Genomic DNA, 19,015 nt, shown 5'->3' on the forward strand with positions numbered 1-19,015 from the left:
GACACAAACGTGTCCATGCTGTTTTGTTTTTGCTTTGTTTTTGGTTGTGATATTATAAAAAGGTATAGGAGTTTATTATTGAAGAATTATTGTTTAGCTACTGATAATTGTGAAGTTAATAAATCTTATTATGCTTAATTAGCAGTTGCTTGTGATTATTTGTGTTCTGGTTGTGACAACTGCTGGTCAAACAGGTCCGTGGAATCAACCCCTTCCTTTAAATCCTTTAAAGGGATTTACACAGAAATGAGACTGACCCACAGGTTGATTATTGGTCCCTGACTAGCAGGGTGGTGCCCCGTTTTTGATTGTTTGTCGATTTGATAAAGTTATTAATAACCATATTCATAACTTTATTAATATTGATAAAACATCTTTGATAATTTGCCAATGATCAAACCTGTACCCTAAGGAACCCAACAATACCCATCAGTGAATGTTAACGGGGTTGTCGGTCTCTAAATGTTTTAACTTTTATGAGCGCATCTCTCTCTCTCTCTCTCTCTCTCTCTCCTCTCTCTCTCTCTCTCTCTCTCTCTCTCTCTCTCTCTCTCTCTCCCGAGCTCCGCCTGATCTTCTAAGAACGGTGACGCCGTTATCAACCGAGTATTGTAGGCGGTGCTTTAACACCGGTTGATCTCTGATCTCCAACTTAATCTGCTCCAGACCAGGTTAGGCATCCAGCATAAATTGCCACGGCAATTGAACCCGGTAACAAATAATCCACCTTCGTGGTACAGAAAATCCTGGGTTGAACCTGAAGTTAGCTCGTTAACGCCAAATCCTGCTTCGTAGTACAGGCCTCAGGTGTAGTGCTGTGTGTTTTTTCCAAATAGTTCAGTCTTAGTTTCATCAGTCCACAAAACATTTGGCCAATACCACTGTGGAGTATCAATGTGCTCTTTTGCAAACTTCAGGTGTACAGCAATGTTCTTTTTAGTAAGCAGTGGCTTCCATCGTGGTGTCCTGCCGTAGATACCCTGCTTGTTCAATGTTTTACGTATTGTAGACTAATGAACAGAGATGTCAGCCAGTTCCAATGATGCCTTCAAATCTCTGGCTGTCATTCAGGATTGTTTCTTGACCTCATTGATGAGTCTTTCTTGTGCTCTTGGTGTCATTTTGACTGGGCGCCCACTTCTTGGTAGAGTAGCAATAGTCCCAAAGTGTCTCCATTTGTAGATTGTTTGCCTAACTGTAGACTGGTGAATTTCTAAAATCTTTGAAATAACTTTGTAACCCTTGCCAGCTTCATGTAAATCAACAATTATTGATCATAGATCCTCTGAAAGCTCTTTTTGGCGAGGCATGGCTCACATAAGTGTGTTCTTCTTGTGCAGCGCAAACTCCAAAAGTTTGAGGGCTTTTTATCAGCAAAGTAGCTGTAGTCCACACCTCCAAACTCATTATCTTAACGAGACTCCACGTGTGCTAAAACCTGACTCCAATTAGCTTTTTTTAGGTCATTAACTCAAGGGTTCATGTACTTTTTCCACAAGCACGATGCCGTTTTTTTTGTTGTTCTCAATAAAGACATGGGAGATCAAAAAAATGTTGTGTTATTATTTTAGACACATTATATTTGTCAATATCCTTGACTTAGATGAAGATCAGATCACATTTTATGACAAATTTATTCAGAAAACCATTAAATTTGAAAAGCTTCACGTACTTTTTCTTGCCACTGTATGTAGGTCCATGCTCTCAGCACTGAGGGGGAAACAGCATGACATGTTGAGGACAGCTACAGTTCACTGACTCTGTGTGTTTGCATATGTGTCCTGCCTCTCTGCTCCCAGCCGTTAAGAGGCCAGTGTTGATCATTTAAAACATACAGAGTATACAAAATACAATATAAAATAGTGCAAATGGGCAGGTGGCAGCAAATAAGTCTATTAAAAAATACGAGAGCAAATATAAAAAAAATTACAAGTGTTCTCTGAGGCAGTCATTCTGTGTTCAATGCCCATTTGGCATAGAAAATAAAAAACTTCTTGTTATATGTTCCAGCTGGTCCTGGGAAGCATACATAGAACATTTTGAAAGATTTTTCAAGGAGTTAGTGTTATTGTGTTATTGAAACATTCCTAATCAAAGCTCTGATAAAGTGATTGATCCATTGATGAACAGCATCATCAGAGTAATCCAAGTCCCTGTTGGAGTCAGTCAGAGCATTTCCATAGAGAGCCACTTTGCATCAGCAGCACCATGCTCCAGTGCTCTGGGAGAGTTTATAGTCCTGAGAGTTGAACACTGGATGACTGACAGCTGTCCTTCATGACAACAGAAGACACAGAAATCCTCCTCATCAAAAACATGACTTTGATCTCCGTCCTCATCTGGACTCTCCTCTGCTGCTGCTTCACAGGTAAAGTCCAGAGAATCAAACTCCTCTCCTCTATCAACATCCGTCCCTCTGAAATGAAGCCGACTAAACCGTGACGCTGCTTTATGTTTTTGTCTCTGTATCCTCAGAGTCCAGCGGTCAGTACACAGTGACTCAGCCTGGAGCAGTGAGCTCTGCTCTGGGAGGCTCCGTCTCCATCAGCTGTAGGACCAGTCAGGATGTTTATACTTGGAGCAGCAATCACGCGTTAGCCTGGTACCAACAGAGAGATGGAGAAACTCCTAAACTGCTCATTTACGCATCTACTACTCGACAATCAGGGATTCCAGATCGTTTTACAGGCAGTGGATCAAACTCTGACTTCACTCTGACCATCAGTGGAGTCCAGACTGAAGATGCAGCAGTTTACTACTGTCAGAGTTTTCACTATCCCAACAGTCAGAATGTGTTCACACAGTGAAAAAGCGTCGTACAAAAACCTCCCTCAGTCAGACTGAACAGAAACTGAACTGACTGCTGCAGCTGGAAGCTACTGCAGAGACTGATACACTTCACTGAGGAAACACACACACACACACTTTATATTTACATTTACACACTTTTACACACAACATTTTACAACAAAAGGGAGACACACCATGATCAAGTTTTTACAAAAGATATTCATTGAAACAAATTAACCTAAATTAAAGTGTTAACCTAAGTAATTAAAGTATTGGCTGTGGATATCAGTAATGTCAGTTTGTGTGATGTGCATGAGTGGAAAACGTGTGTGTGCTGGTGTTGTAAAGGTTGATAGGAGCAGAGTAGAGAACTAAAGCAGACGGGAGAGGAGCAAAGCTGCAGCAGAGTGGAGAGTCAGCCAGGTCCATCAGAGATGTTCACAAGTCATTTTTTGGAAGTCCAAGTCGAATGAGCTCAAGTCCATGTCAAGTCTCAAGTCTTTTCTAATGAGTCCAAGTCAAGTCTCTGGCCATCTGATCTGTCCCTAACACTGTATTGTTAAATCTTATAAATTCAAAGCGTGTCCTGCATGTCATGACTCACTAGGACAGGAACCCAAAAGCAAACGAGGACAAGGTGAACAGAATGAGCAAAAAGGGGAGTCTTTATTAGGCTTTGTACGTGGAAGCAGAGGAGTCCAGCAAGCGAGGCAGTGGTGGAAGTGGGTCGGCTGACAGGTACACGCAGGTCCAATAATGATGGTGAAGTAGACAGCCCAGCAGAGGTGGAGAGGATTTCCCAGGTCACAAAACTGCAGGCAGAGGAACAGGCAGATTAGCAACAGCACAACTTCCCAAACAAAACAGCAGAACAGACTTCTCAAACTTACTAACTGATACTCACGCAAACGTACTGGTGAGGCTAACAATCCAGCAGAGAAAGTATGTCAGTTCATGGCTTAAATGGTGGAGAGGTGATGATCAGGGCCAGGTGTGCAGATTACAGATGAGACACAGGTGTGAGTGGTTGCAGATCCTCCAGCCTTAAGCCTTAAACAGAATTAATGAACATTAAAGTTCAAGACGGCAACATGAGTTTTATTAACCTGTTTGAAGTCATTTTAATTAATATTCTCATCCTCGCTCTTCCCTTGAAGGAGCTGAATATGTTAAGCTGCATATAAGAGACAATCTGGAGAAAAAAGTAAAATAATGTTGAAGTTTATTGATCTCGAGGAACTTTTAGCTCGGTGTTTAAATCCAGAATGTTTATTGCAGTTGGTTGTAATGACTTGTTCCTCTGTGTCACACAGAGCCGGCCCAGCCACTAAGCGACCTTTGCAATTGCAAAGGGCCCCGTGGCCAGCAGAGGGCCCCTAGAGTCACTGCTAGCTAGTTGGCGTTCTAAATCATCCCGCTGCTGCGCGATCGCTGTCTGCACCCCGTCATGACATATACTGATGAAAAGCTGTCAGTACCCGATCCGTTCTGCGCATGTTCAAGATGACACGTATGCCATGACGTATGCGCAGATGATAACACTGTTTTACGACCTGCCCAATCTGTTCCATGCTAGCCTCCACCGGGATAGCTAACAGCTAATTCGGCTAACCGCTAGCCGACAGCCTTCAGTCTAAAATAACGCATGCGCAGAACGGATCGTGCAGGCAGAACGGACAACTAGATTCAGTCTAAAATAACGTTAAGTCAAATATATGGGAAAAGCAGGCTACAGCTAAATTAAGACTTTACAGTAATAACAATAAAGACAAGTATTGAGTGATTGTATTTTAAATGAGCACAAGTAGAACTGACGTAACAGCTGTTATATATGTTAACGTTTATTTTCAAGTTTTATTTTGAGGGTCTTTTAAAGTTTACATGCTGTCTCAGCTAGCGGTTAGCCGAATTAGCTGTTAGCTAAACTAACGTTAGCTTCCCGGTGGAGGCTAACGGCAGACCGCTTTAATCACCTAGCGGTCCGCCGAATTAGCTATTAGCTAAACTAACGTTAGCTGGAGGCTAGCGTGGGAACAGATTGGGTAGTGTCGTAAATCCTGGTACCACAGCGCATGCGTGAACATCTTGCGCATGTGCAGAACGGATCGGATCGGGTACTGACACTCTCTCTCCTCTACAATGCTGTCGGATCCAAATATGGTCATTTCCTTTTCATCAGCAACCAATCGTGAAAGTAAAAGGGGGGATTTAACTCAAAATGCACAATCTCATTGGCTGATGACAATTTCTGACAACATGATTCGTTCAGAATCGTCACGTGACGTGCTGTGACATTTCCGCGGTAGTTCAGAATGTCGAAAGAAATGCGTTGAAAACGGTCGAAAATCACCTCAGAGAAGACGAAAACATTTGTTATCAGCAAGAAGACAAAAGGGGATTACACACTAAGACAGCAGATGATGAAATGCCTTCACATAGTACGTCGATGTGTAAACTGTCGTTCAGAAAACAGGAGATTTCAGACAGCAGAGGTAATCAGACCCTCTCTCTCTCAAAGCAGTTTACAGAAAGTCATAAAGCCTACATGTCATGTGTCACATATATACTACACTGTACTGATCGCGATACAACACACTATATTACAAAACAATTACATTACACAACAGTTAAAATTGTTGTATAATATAATTACTATATAATAGGCTACTAAACAAATTGTAATTTTAGGATCCTAAGTGGTTGTGAGTCCCTCAGGCTGTGGCAGACAGATCCATGTTTAGCTGTCAGTGGAGCTGCTGTTCCCTCTCCTAGGAGAACTACCAGCTTCTTTTCTGGTGTTAACTTTGGGAAGTTTTATTTTTTTGGCTATTTAATTATCTTAGTGAAGATAGTTTTTCCCAGTGGAGGAGGAAATGCATCTCTGTCTGACCTAGTTGGGTCAAATAACAATTTAGTCTACTTTGTTTGCTTTCTCCAATGTTCTAAATATTGGTCTTTTGAATGATTCATAATTAGTTTAGTTCTGTTGTGTTGTTATGAACCAGTGCTGATGAGAGCCTGGTTAGTTAGCATCACCATCGGCTGACTGAGGGGACTGTTTTGTGGGGAAAGTTGTCAGGATTGCAGCAGGTGGACCCAAATGCAAGACTCTTCAAGCGACTGTTCAGAGGCCCGTTCCAGAAAGCAGGTTTAGTGAAAACTCTGAGTTGGTTAACCCTGAGATGAGGGAAACTCTGGGTTTTCCGTTCCAGAAAGAGAGGTAACTTAACTTCGGAGTCAGTTACTATGGTAACTGAGTCTGTGAACCTAACCTGGTCGGGAGCAGGTTTTCTTCAAGAAACCTCGAGTTTCTCTCAGTCTCCTCCCTCTGAGAAACGGGGAAAAAAACTCGAGTTTCCCTCATTCTCCTCCCTCTCAGAGGGAGGGGAAACTCATTTCCTCATTCATTCATTCAGTCTGTATCAGGCGCATTTTAATGCAGTTTAATCTGCATGAATAAAAAAAACGTATTGGTTTATGTTAGGCAGACTAAAATGTTTTTTTTCTCAAACATGTCATGTCCTTTTGTCGACGATCCCGTTGATGAAAAAGCTGTATTAATTCACAGAGAGTTTAGGCTACGTCGGGAGATGATATTGAGTCCCGAATAGATGTTTTTTCATTTCCACATAACCGATTTGAGAGGTATTTTTTATCACAGTATTAGATATGTAGATAGGCCTACATTATCCTTCCACTAGTTCAACATCGTGGACAGGGTTTAACATCCCAGCAGATTCTTTGTGTCGCATTACGTTTTTTGCAAATGGATCATACTGTAATAGTAAAGTCACTGTATGCAGAGCCATCAGAAAAGTGTGATCGCTCTGAAACGTTTTTTAGGCTAAACGTGTTCCCTGGACACAAACCAGTGAGAGCCATAAAAAAGAAATAAATTATTATACTTAGAATTCTGTTAATGATCATGGTGCTGCAGCCTCAGAATGGGAATAGTATAGTTTACTTTTTCGCCCACAGGATTGCACCTGAATAAAATTATAGGTGTAGCCTACATTTCCAGTTTTCACCAGTAAAGTTGTGATTAAATATGAAATTAATACACTGTTAATGCGTAGCCTACGCATTGACTCGAGCAGAAATTTTCTCCCACACCAATTCTCTCTCTTTTGCAGGAGCAGCCGCTGTCTTGCTTTTTTTACGAAATACATGTTCAAACCATACTGTTAATATCTATGTTTCAAACTCGCTCTTTGTGCGCATGAGTATTTCCGCCGACCCGTTTGTTTGTGGTTGTTACCATGGTGAATCGTAGAATCATGGCTCCATTCATACTGCCTTATGTGCACGCGCGTAACCCTGAGTGAACATACTCCGAGTTGATTGAACCAACTCAAATCAGCTGTTCTGGAACCGAAAACTCTGAGTTTCCCATCTCAGGGTAAATCAACTCAGACATCAGGGTTACACTCAGAGTTTGTTAAACCTGCTACCTGGAACGGACCCCTGAACAAAGTCTTTATTTTGACTTACACAACTAAAAAAACCAGGGCTGACACAGGACAAACAGGGAATGACAACCCGACAAGAGACAAGGGAAACAGAGAGACTAAATACACAGGGTAACGAGGACTAACAAGGAACAGAAGGCACAACAGGTGAAACAAATCAGACAATCACAAGGGCGGGAAAACCAAAAGACAGGAAGTAAAACCAGACAAGACAGAAAACCAGACCTTCAAAATAAAATGGGGAACAGAGCAAAACGGACAAACAAGACACCACAATAAGACAGAACATTGAACAAAGTACAAAGCACAAAACACAACAAAACACACAAAAAGGCCACAAGAGTGGCACAAAGGCCATAAGTCCCAGCCGGATCATGACAAAAGTAAGCTTGAGGCAGCAGCAAGTATGACCATCTCCACCTTCAATGAAGGTGCCTCTGCCATGCTTTCTGTTCTGGAGTTGTGGCTTCAGAGCTCAGCTGTGATGGTCAATTCAATGAGAGAAACTGTGATACACAGGATCTCAAAAGCTGAGGCTGTCACAACTGCCAGTTATATATTATTATTGTTACTATTGATCTTGTTTGTGGTGTTTTAGATGTTATTCTTTTGTTTATTTGAAAAATTCTAACATTTAAATGTTCTATTTATTATTTTATAATATTTTATTTAAATGTTATTCTATTTGCTCTATTTAATTTAAATTATATACATGCTTGTGCCTCTTAAACTGTTTTCAGTTAAACATTTATATTTGGTCAGTGAAAATCACTTTATCTGTATTTTTATTCAGCAAGTTCATCAGTGTGTGTTCAATCTTGCACTGCCACTCAGGCAGTGGTATCATCATTTTTTCTGTTAGACATCAAACATAGTAGATATAATAATACATTGTACCGTATAGTTATTACGAAGTCATTGCTTTTCTTTAGGCCTTACTTAAAATGGTAAAAGGGGCCTCCAACCAAATTTTGCATAGGGCCCCCAAATGTCTAGGACCAGGGGCCTATTGCACAAAAGTAGAATAAAGAAATCCAGGATAAATGAAAAAGCGCAGCTTGACTTAGTGTGATCCCCTCATCGCGGCTTAATCGGTTGCACGTTTGCCGAGCCAGGATAAGTAGGTGAAGCTATGTAAAGCCAGGAGTACATAGCTGGGATAAGTGCACGTTCACGGATTTCTTAAATAGACCACGGTATCGATCACAGATTTACTGATGCAGAAATGGAAAAGACGTGTGCAGCATATGTTTCACCCGCTGAGCAGCAGCTTCTAATGGAAAATTACGAGGAGGTGAAACATATAATATGCAAAAAGGGAAATACGGCTGTTATCAAACGGAAAAAAAGCCCGACAGACAATAGCGGACCGACTGAATACGTATGGATTTAAAAAAAATCTACTTAGTCACTCCACGTTTTTACAAAGTTGCACATTCTGTTTTAATTGCTTTAATATGCTTGTTTTATGTGTTGGTTTTATTGCTTTATATGTTTTTATGCGCTAAATGTGCTGGTTTTATTGTAAAGTGTCTTTGAGTAGCCTGTAAAGTACTATATAAATAAAAAATAAAAAATCTTGTTCCTGGGAAATTTATAAGGACTAGGCTTAATTTCAAAGCTTATTCATAATGCGAGAATATGTTTTGCAACCATATGCACAAATCTCCATAAGCTATGTCTAATTCTAAATATCTTTCTACAATTAATGTTCATACAGAACAAGCATGACTGGACAAAAACTAGAAAAAGAAGTGATTTCAATACACACTGTAAGCATATCTGTAAAACAATGTAGCCTGTTATTATTCATGTTTTTTTTTCTCACTCCCAAGCTCCAAGATGACAGTGACAGCACCAAAATAAAATGATTAAGAAGCTTTGTGGCATTCCAACACATTCTCACTCCTATTTGGTAAAAAAGGACGTTTGGTCAGGTGCCATTGTCGTCGTTATTGATGTTAAAAGTCTGCTTTTAGAGTCCGCTGCACGGTGTGGGAGGATCCCCCTACCTCCCCCCGTTGCACGGGCGGGGGCACATTTCACGGGGACAGCAACGGAGGAAAAGCCCATTTCCTCCGTATCGTCCCACTTTTTACCATTACCATCTCAACAACTGCAGTAGTAGGATTTAAATCAAACTCGTGACAGCAATAGTGACAAGTAATGCATGTTAATAAAATGAAGCAGAACACATTCAGAAGACAACGGAATAACTGTTAAACACGTTTATTTCGGATCAGAGCGGCAGCTGATTTAACACATCAGAATCCAGGATTAAATTTAGCCTGCCTGCTCTGGACCAGGCTAGCTGCAAAGAATAAATCGCCATGGTTACTAGGCTGGGTTTAATTCAACCTGCTTTTGTGCAACCAAGTCAAAGCTAAATTCATCCAGGATAACCTGAATATCCCGGCATAATCCCTTATCCTGGTTTTGTGCAATACCCCTCTAATCTGATGTCCCACATTGTTCATGTTTGTCAGGGCTTGTTTGATGGAAACAGATGTTCTGCATTAGGGCTGATTACTGAAATGTCGACATACTCAAACAAGTGTTCTCTCATTCTCTGTCAACACTGAAAAAAAGATTTTACATCAATAAAAGAAGTGCACAGATCCTTGTTGGTAGAATCTGTCGTTTTGCATTTTAGTTTCTACATTTCACACCAGTAATTGTGGGTATGGATCTCAAATGAGAACACAAATGCACATTGGCTGTGTGATGAAGACTATGCAGTTTAATAGGTTTTAGTAATTCAACGGAATCAACTTCACCCAAATTGCCAATGTAAACCAATCCAATTTCTCTATTTCTTTATGCATTATATCATGACTAATCTATAAAGTCAGTGTTCTCAGCACTGAAGAGGAAACCCCCTGTCCCTGTTGGAGTCAGTCAGAGCATTTCCATAGAGAGCCACTTTGCATCAGCAGCACCATGCTCCAGTGCTCTGGGAGAGTTTATAGTCCTGAGAGTTGAACACTGGATGACTGACAGCTGTCCTTCATGACAACAGAAGACACAGAAATCCTCCTCATCAAAAACATGACTTTGATCTCCGTCCTCATCTGGACTCTCCTCTGCTGCTGCTTCACAGGTAAAGTCCAGAGAATCAAACTCCTCTCCTCTATCAACATCCGTCCCTCTGAAATGAAGCCGACTAAACCGTGGGGTACTGGCGTTTATGTTTTTGTCTCTGTATCCTCAGAGTCCAGAGGCCAGGTCACAGTGACTCAGCCTGGAGCAGTGAGCTCTGCTCTGGGAGGCTCCGTCTCCATCAGCTGTAGGACCAGTCAGAATGTTCATGTTCTTCGACGCTACCACTATTTAGCCTGGTACCAACAGAGAGATGGAGAAACTCCTAAACTGCTCATTTACTATGCTAGCACTCGACAATCAGGGATTCCAGGTCGTTTTACAGGCAGTGGATCAAACTCTGACTTCACTCTGACCATCAGTGGAGTCCAGACTGAAGATGCAGCAGTTTACTACTGTCAGAGTTATCATGAAATCAACAGTCAGTATGTGTTCACACAGTGAAAAAGCGTCGTACAAAAACCTCCCTCAGTCAGACTGAACAGAAACTGAACTGACTGCTGCAGCTGGAAGCTACTGCAGAGACTGATACACTTCACTGAGGACACACACACACACACACACATAAATACAATAAATTAACAAGAGTTTGTAAAAATAGTCCCATTACAGTTACCAAAACGTGTTTCATTATTAGTTTCATTGTGGACACAGACCTGTCTGAGATTTTTAATTATTATTTTTTTCATCCTTTATTTATCCAGTTAAGTCATTTAAAACACATATATATTTACAATGGCAGCTTTGCAAAAGGCAAAGCCTCTTAAGGGAGGGTGTAAGGGCTAAAAGAGAAATGTCAAAAATGTCAGCAAACATCCAAACATTTCCAACACCTCCACTACTTCCACCCAATCACAGACAAGCAGAAAAAAAAAAGACAGAAATGACAACAGTCTAGCACACAAGCATGGTGTCAAACGAGGACAGAACACGAGCAACAAACACAAGCACTAATTCAACATGCAGAGCTAAACAGCAGCAGCAAGACAACACCAATCAGCATGGGGCAACAGGAACCAGCAGACAGATAATGGGGAGGGAATGCTTGAGGTTCCCAAAACAGCCGCATGTATCAGAGAGAAGGTCCATAACAGAGTTGTTAAAAGCTGACATGAAGATACAAGTTTTCAGCTTTAGTGGTTTTTACAGATAGTTCCAGTCTTTGGCTGCAGCAGACTGTAATGACGACAGAGAGAAGACAGTATTTGTTTTGGGAACTTTGAACAGAATATGATGAGAAGAACGTGTGTCAACTTATATCGCTAATGAAACAAACAGTGGTGGACTCTTAAGACTCTTTTCACATTGTCATGAACACAAAAGTGTTACTTAACTAAATGCCAAAAAGTTCCTATCGAACCGTTAATGTGATATGAAGTTATGCACTGAGGAGATCAGATTACCACAAGATCTAAAACCACTTCTGTATCAAAGTGCACAGCACAGCAGGTCATTCCCATCTACCTGTTACCTGCTTTAGATCAGACACATTAGATGACAGTGGTGACCATTATTGTTGGGAGAAAAAACCAAAGAATCTGTTGACTTTCTCTCACATTGACTTTGTCAAGGAGAGCAGTAACAGTGGTGCTGACCAGAGTTTGACTTTCATCCTTTCCCAGCAGCTCCATACCTGCTGTAGGACACCACAGCTTAACCCCTGTCAGGCTGCACCGAGCAGATGGGACCTGCATTACATCATCTCATCACTTCTTTCTAAAAGAATCATCTCATGGAAATGCTACAGAGAAAAACGCTCTCAGGATTTCATTGATACTGTATATGTTCATTTAAGAAAGGAACACATGATGGCAGTCATTCTTGGATCAATAAGCTCGGACGACATTAAGTTGATACATTTGTCTTTATTGTTTTAACATACAGAGAATATCAGCATTACTGCAAGCAACACAAGATGAACTTTCAAATTGTGATGAATCTGTAGAGAGAGAGAGAGAGAGAGAGAGAGAGAGAGAGAGAGAGAGAGAGAGAGAGAGAGAGAGTAGCAGAGAGCAGACTGAGATCAGTATCAGAGTGAAACCAGTAGCAGAGTCCCAGTGAGTCAGGTCAGGACTGGGAACACTGGTCTCTCCTCAGTGTCTCTGAGAGCGGAGTCTGGGAGCCCTGGGTGGCCTCACAGGTCACAGAGCCCACCTTCTCCCACTGGTCTTTAGGGAGCCTCAGGGTGCTGCTCCAGCTGTACTTGCCGTCCTTCCCCAGCACCCCGGGGCTCCCTGCTCTCCCCCCAGCTGCTGCTGCTGCTGCGCCGCCCACCTTCCAGGCCAGACTCCAGTCTGAGGGGAAGCCCTTGTTGGCCAGGCACATGAGCGTGGCCTTCCCCTGCAGCAGCTCCTCACTGGAGGGGGGCAGCACCGTCAGGGTGGGACGGACATCACCTAGGAGACACCAATCAGCTTAGAGGACAGGGACCACACAGCTGTCAATCAACCAGCAGACACTTGGACACCTTGACTGTGTGAGAGTTGGTTTTCTCCTTTAAGGAGTTTCTGTCAGATGGTTTTTCTGCTCCACCAGTCACTCACTCACACATTGTTTCACTTCCCTTTAAGAAGCCTCTCATGTAAATCAGCACAGAGAGAATCATCTACACAATGAGCTGATATATATCAAACTATACACTGGAAATAAAATGTCAACTTTTGGACAAATCTTTAAACCTCCAAATCAAAATCATCACCAACCTAACTATACATTACTTTAAAGTATTTAGTGTAATAGAAACAAATCCAGAAAATGAGCTGACAACATCAAATGTTCTTCATGTGGATTTCGATCATCATTACCAAACTGTTCAAATAGTTTTCAAACTTTGAAACAATACATGACACAGTAAAGAGATGTTGCACATTTTCAAATACCGATCTTTATCTTTGCTCTGTTCAATTGTTTGAATATTTGAATCTTCATTTGATTTAAACAGTTATCATTGATGTGGAAAACTAAAAATGAATCTTGTAGAACAGTTTTTCAGTTTTTTTTAATTTATATAATTTTTTTTTAAAAAAAAATATAAAGAAATGTTTAGTGAAGCTGCTCTGAGTTAGTCTCCACGATAAAGGAGCAGAAATAAAAATGTGAATACTAAGAGATATTTCATTAACTGTAAACTGAATTTAAAACATTACTTTACAATATTTACAGTATAGTTTTTAGTATTTGTGCAGAAACTTACTTCCAACATTCAGTCTGGTTCCTCCACCAAAAGTCCACCACAGTGATACAAAGTCATTGAGCCGCCGTACAAAAACCTCTCACTGTAGAGAGACACGGCTCTCTGACTTTGACACAAACAAACTCACCAAAATGAGGCTGTTATGAAAAGATAACTGACAATAACACAGTGCTGCAGATTTCCTTAATGCATGTTTTTTTGTATATGTTAAATTTATGTAATTTCTTCTCTTGCAATTAATTTAAATAAGACAGAAGACATTAGATTGGATTGACTTTATTGTCCACCTCAGTGAGAATTTGTCTTTGGCTTCTCCCAAAGTACAGCAACAGTAAATACAATGCACATAACACAGCACAGCATTAAAAACATACAGAATATACAGAATACAATATACAATAGTGTAAATGGGCAGGTAGTAGCAGATAAGTTCTATGAATAATACAAGAAAGCAAATCTTATAAAATAACAAGTGCTCCCTGCAGAGGCGTAGTACAAGATCCTGGGCCCTATGCATTGGCAGTCCGGATGGGCCCTCATGTTCCTCAACCCCCCCCCCAAAAAAAAAAAAAAAATCAATCAGATCTTCTCTATCATCTTTCTCTATAAAGGATACATTTGATATTAACCTCTTATCCTAATTGTAACCTAATATAATAAAACATACTAAAATGTTAGTGTTACTTAACACCTTTCAGTCAAAATGGCTAAACATGGTTTGCATTAATTTTGATATAAGCTCCCCTTGTCTCAAATCCAAAGAGGAGGATGAGGGGTCTGTTGCTACTCCACTCCCTGGTGGGACGGTTTCTGAAACTGAGGGCCATGTGTTTCACAATGTTAAGATCTGCTTCTACTAAATCAGACATAACTATAATGTTGACATGATATATATCTACTGATGAACTACCAACCTACCTATGACACTGATTAGCCTATTATTGCTAATTATAGACATTATAGTCTATTCATTTTAAATTAAACATGTTTCAAATGAGGCTATTATAATGGTGTGTTGTATGCAAACAGCATAGTTAGTGTAGTTTATTTATTCAGATTACATTTATAACCAAATTATCTTTTGAAAGTGTATGTTCTGTTCTTTCAATGGCTTATCTCAGTCCGTTTTTAGCACTAATGGTCAAGGAGATATTCAAGCAGTTTAGCACCATGGATTTCGTTTTCTAGTTTGTGCTCACCTTTTTTTTTTGAAAAGAAGTCAGTTACCAATTGTTTCCCCTCATTGTGTTTTCTCTCCTTCTCCTGTCTTTCCTTTCTTTTTTGGTAGCATGATTTGACTTTCTTTGAGAAAGACATTTCTACAGCACAAGTTTGCGCTCCAGATGCTCAACTGAATTAACATAAATAAAATGCGTGCAGATGGACTAAACCATTTGGCGCATTAGCAAGGGGTGGGTGAGACCTTAGATAGTCTTTTTTTGTATACAAAAATGTAGTCAGTCAATCAACCAAGTTATTCAGCCAATACACTAACTTTACATTTCATCTGACATGCATTATGAAATTTAATTAGGAAATGAAAATATCCTCTCTCCCCTTGGGCCCTGGTAATCAGTATTGGTTTTACCCCCAGTCCGACGGCCCTGGTTCCCTGATGCAGTCATTCTGTGTTCAATGGCTGTATGGCATAGGGAATAAAATGCTTCTTGTAAATGTTCTAGCAGGTCCTTGGGAGCCTAAATCTAACATTTACTATACTCTGATAAAGTGATTGATCCATTGAGGAACAGCATCATCAGAGTAATCCAAGTCCCTGTTGGAGTCAGTCAGAGCATTTCCATAGAGAGCCACTTTGCATCAGCAGCACCATGCTCCAGTGCTCTGGGAGAGTTTATAGTCCTGAGAGTTGAACACTGGATGACTGACAGCTGTCCTTCATGACAACAGAAGACACAGAAATCCTCCTCATCAAAAACATGACTTTGATCTCCGTCCTCATCTGGACTCTCCTCTGCTGCTGCTTCACAGGTAAAGTCCAGAGAATCAAACTCCTCTCCTCTATCAACATCCGTCCCTCTGAAATGAAGCCGACTAAACCGTGACGCTGCTTTATGTTTTTGTCTCTGTATCCTCAGAGTCCAGAGGCCAGGTCACAGTGACTCAGCCTGGAGCAGTGAGCTCTGCTCTGGGAGGCTCCGTCTCCATCAGCTGTAGGACCAGTCAGAATGTTCATGTTTGGAGCAGCTACAAAGGTTTAGCCTGGTACCAACAGAGAGATGGAGAAACTCCTAAACTGCTCATTTACGGTGCTAGCTCTCGACAATCAGGGATTCCAGATCGTTTTACAGGCAGTGGATCAAACTCTGACTTCACTCTGACCATCAGTGGAGTCCAGACTGAAGATGCAGCAGTTTACTACTGTCAGAGTTATCACAGTGGGGGTGTGTTCACACAGTGAAAAAGCGTCGCACAAAAACCTCCCTCAGTCAGACTGAACAGAAACTGAACTGACTGCTGCAGCTGGAAGCTACTGCAGAGACTGATACACTTCACTGAGGACACACACACACACACACACACACACACACACACACACACACACACACACACACACACACACACACACACACACACACACACACAAATACAATAAATGACCAAGAGTTTGTAAACATAGTCCCATTACAGTTACCAAAACAACGTGTTTCATTATTAGTTTCATTGTGGACACAGAACTGTCTGAGTTTTTAATTATTATTTTTTCATCCTGTATTTATCCAGGCATGTTATTTAAAACACATATACATTTACAATGGCAGCTTTGCAAAAGGCAAAGCCTCTTAAGAGAGGGTGTAAGGGCTAAAAGAGAAATGTCAATTTCATTGTCATATTGTCAGTTAAAAAGATGACAGCAAACATCCAAACATTTCCAACACCTCCACTACTTCCACCCAATCACAGCAAGCAGAACAGAAATGACATACAGTCTAGCACACAAGCATGGTGTCAAACGACGACAGAACACGAGCAACAAACACAAGCACTAATTCAACATGCAGAGCTAAACAGCAGCAGCAAGACAACAACAGAGAGAAGACAGTATTTGTTTTGGGAACTTTGAACAGAATATGATGAGAAGAACGTGTGTCAACTTATATCGCTAATGAAACAAACAGGGGTGGGCTCTTACAGTTTTCGCCCGTTGCTTGAACAGTATAGACACATGCTTAAACCAAAGTAACATAACTTGAAGTTGTTGTTACTATACCTTAAACAAAGTGTAACCATACCTTAAACAAAAGCGCTGCTTTGCACTTTAGTTGCAATTCTGTAACACACTTGCTGCTTTCTGCAACACACTTGCTCCTAGACACTACACACTATTTCATACATAAGACACTTAGTTCAAAAATGAAATCTCGGCGACATTACATTGGGAAAACACATCTATTCAAAATACAACACACATTGGTTAATTGAAAAGACGTAGAGACACACACCTGAAAATACTTACTTACAAAACGGAACACCAATCAGCCAGCTACAAAAAGGCCTCAGTTAAGGCATTTTGAGAACTTTGCAAGCATGGAGGCAGGGAGAGCTAGAGGCAGAGGAAGAGGAAGACAGAGATAGAGAGAGAGAGGAGGACGTGGTCGAAGAGGCCACGCAAGGACCATTATTTCGGATGACATAAGAGCAACTTTGGTGGACCATGTCATAAACCATGGCCTGACTATGAGGGAAGCTGGGCAGAGAGTCCATCCTAATCTAAGCCGTTTCCCAGTTTCATCCCTAATAAGGACATTCCGACTGGAAAACAGGTATGTCTTCAACTCTATACTCTACTCAGACTGTATCTAGAGTATTTACAGTACTGTACCATATGACGTTACTGTATCACATGTATTGTATTCCAGGGTGGCTAATGCTCCTTTTCCAACAAAAGTGGTAGTTTTGTGAAACATACCGTGATAACGTGTTGAGATGTTTCAGTACTGTGTATGGTAAATACAATAAAGTTCAGTGTACACAGTACTGTAAAAAAGAAGCAAACGAGAACAATTTGTGGTTGCATTTTTCTACAGAATGGCTAGAAGACCTAGTGGGGGTGGACGCCAACGCCTGTTCACCCAACAGCAGGAACTTGCCATAGTGAACCTAGTCAGAGCAAACAATGCAATCCGTGTCCACCAGCTACAGCAACAAATACTTGCAGATAGGCAAGTATTCAACAACATGAATCGAGTAAGCATTACAACTATCAGACGCATCTTGGTAAAGCACAACATGACCATGAAGCAATTGTACATGGTCCCATTTGAGAGGAACAGTGTGAGGGTCAAAGAACTTCGACATGAATATGTACAGGTAAGTGTTTCAGTCCTTTACATTTACAATAAAGAATGGGTGCAGTCCAGTAAGAGATGAATAACTGGATTAGTACCACATAGATACATTCCGAAAGCTAAACAGGTACCTGTGTGGTGGGGTGGGTCGGTTCTGTATGTGTAGTAGTGTAGGTGTGTGCTTTGAGTAAAGCCATCCACAATATGTATTTTTTGTTACAGAGAATCTTGGACATGGATGGAGCTGCCCAGCTGAATGAATGTATTTACATTGACGAGGCTGGATTTAACCTAATATAATTGGCCAAAGGGCAATTGTGCACGTCCCGCGGCAGCGCGGGGGAAATATCACATTGTGTGCCGCCATGAGTCTTCGAGGGTTACTGCACCATCATGCCAAACTGGGTCCCTATAATGTGCAACACATAATCACATTTCTAGATGCACTTCGTGATGCAGTTGTACAGGATGGACCAGAGCAGCCCAGGTTTGTTGTTGTCTGGGATAATGTTAGTTTCCATCAGGCTGCTCTGGTCCAGAACTGGTTCACCAACCATGATCAATTTGAAGTTGTGTACTTGCCCCCTTACTCGCCATTTCTAAATGCTATGGAGGATATTTTTTTACGCTTGGAGATGGCGCGTATATGACCGCCAACCACATGCCCGTATGCCTCTTCTGCAGGCAATGGAACAGGCCTGCGGAGAAAGTGAGGTGATGTCAATCCAGGGATGGATTCGGCACACAAGGGGATATTTTCCCCGATGCTTAGCGAGAGAAGACATTGCATGTGATGTTGATGAGATCCTGTGGCCAGACCCCAACAGACGGCAGGATCCATTAGCCCACTTGCGCACAATTGTGTTTTTCTGTGTTTACAGTAGTGTATTGTTTGTTTTATTTTTGATTTAACTGAATTTACTGTACTGTAAAATATACTACTGTAATGTAATGATTTTGAATTCAGTATTTCATTTTTTGGTTGTTGTGAAAACATACCATGTGTGGAACTGAATAAAAACATAAGACTGCAGATTATTTTTTGGGGCATTTTTAGACCTTTATTTGACAGGACAGCTGAAGACCTAAAAGGGGAGAGAGAGGGGGAATGACATGCAGCAAAGGGACGCAGGTTGGAGTCGAACCTGCTGCGGCTG

General features: G+C 41.1%; 4 gene segments (V, D, J or C); 3 read left to right on the top strand and 1 right to left on the bottom strand.

Moving 5' to 3' along the window:
• Positions 1-2,316: 2,316 nt before the first annotated feature.
• On the top strand, positions 2,317-2,842 carry LOC120555122. The segment is given in 2 exon segments: positions 2,317-2,368; positions 2,476-2,842. Coding segments are annotated over 2 exon segments (384 nt in total).
• Positions 2,843-10,307: 7,465 nt separating this feature from the next.
• LOC120555143 lies at positions 10,308-10,820 on the top strand. The segment is given in 2 exon segments: positions 10,308-10,359; positions 10,471-10,820. Coding segments are annotated over 2 exon segments (384 nt in total).
• Positions 10,821-12,203: 1,383 nt separating this feature from the next.
• On the bottom strand, positions 12,204-13,609 carry LOC120555098 (the record flags this gene model as incomplete). The annotated part of the segment is given in 2 exon segments: positions 12,204-12,754; positions 13,552-13,609. Coding segments are annotated over 2 exon segments (387 nt in total), but the record flags the coding sequence as incomplete, so codon positions are not given.
• A 1,879-nt stretch (positions 13,610-15,488) lies between these two features.
• On the top strand, positions 15,489-15,970 carry LOC120555099. The segment is given in 2 exon segments: positions 15,489-15,540; positions 15,648-15,970. Coding segments are annotated over 2 exon segments (375 nt in total).
• Positions 15,971-19,015: the final 3,045 nt, after the last annotated feature.

This window comes from Perca fluviatilis, unplaced genomic scaffold (assembly GCF_010015445.1).
Source record: "Perca fluviatilis unplaced genomic scaffold, GENO_Pfluv_1.0 PFLUV_unplaced_scaf_2, whole genome shotgun sequence".
Classification (NCBI taxonomy): Eukaryota; Metazoa; Chordata; class Actinopteri; order Perciformes; family Percidae; genus Perca; species Perca fluviatilis.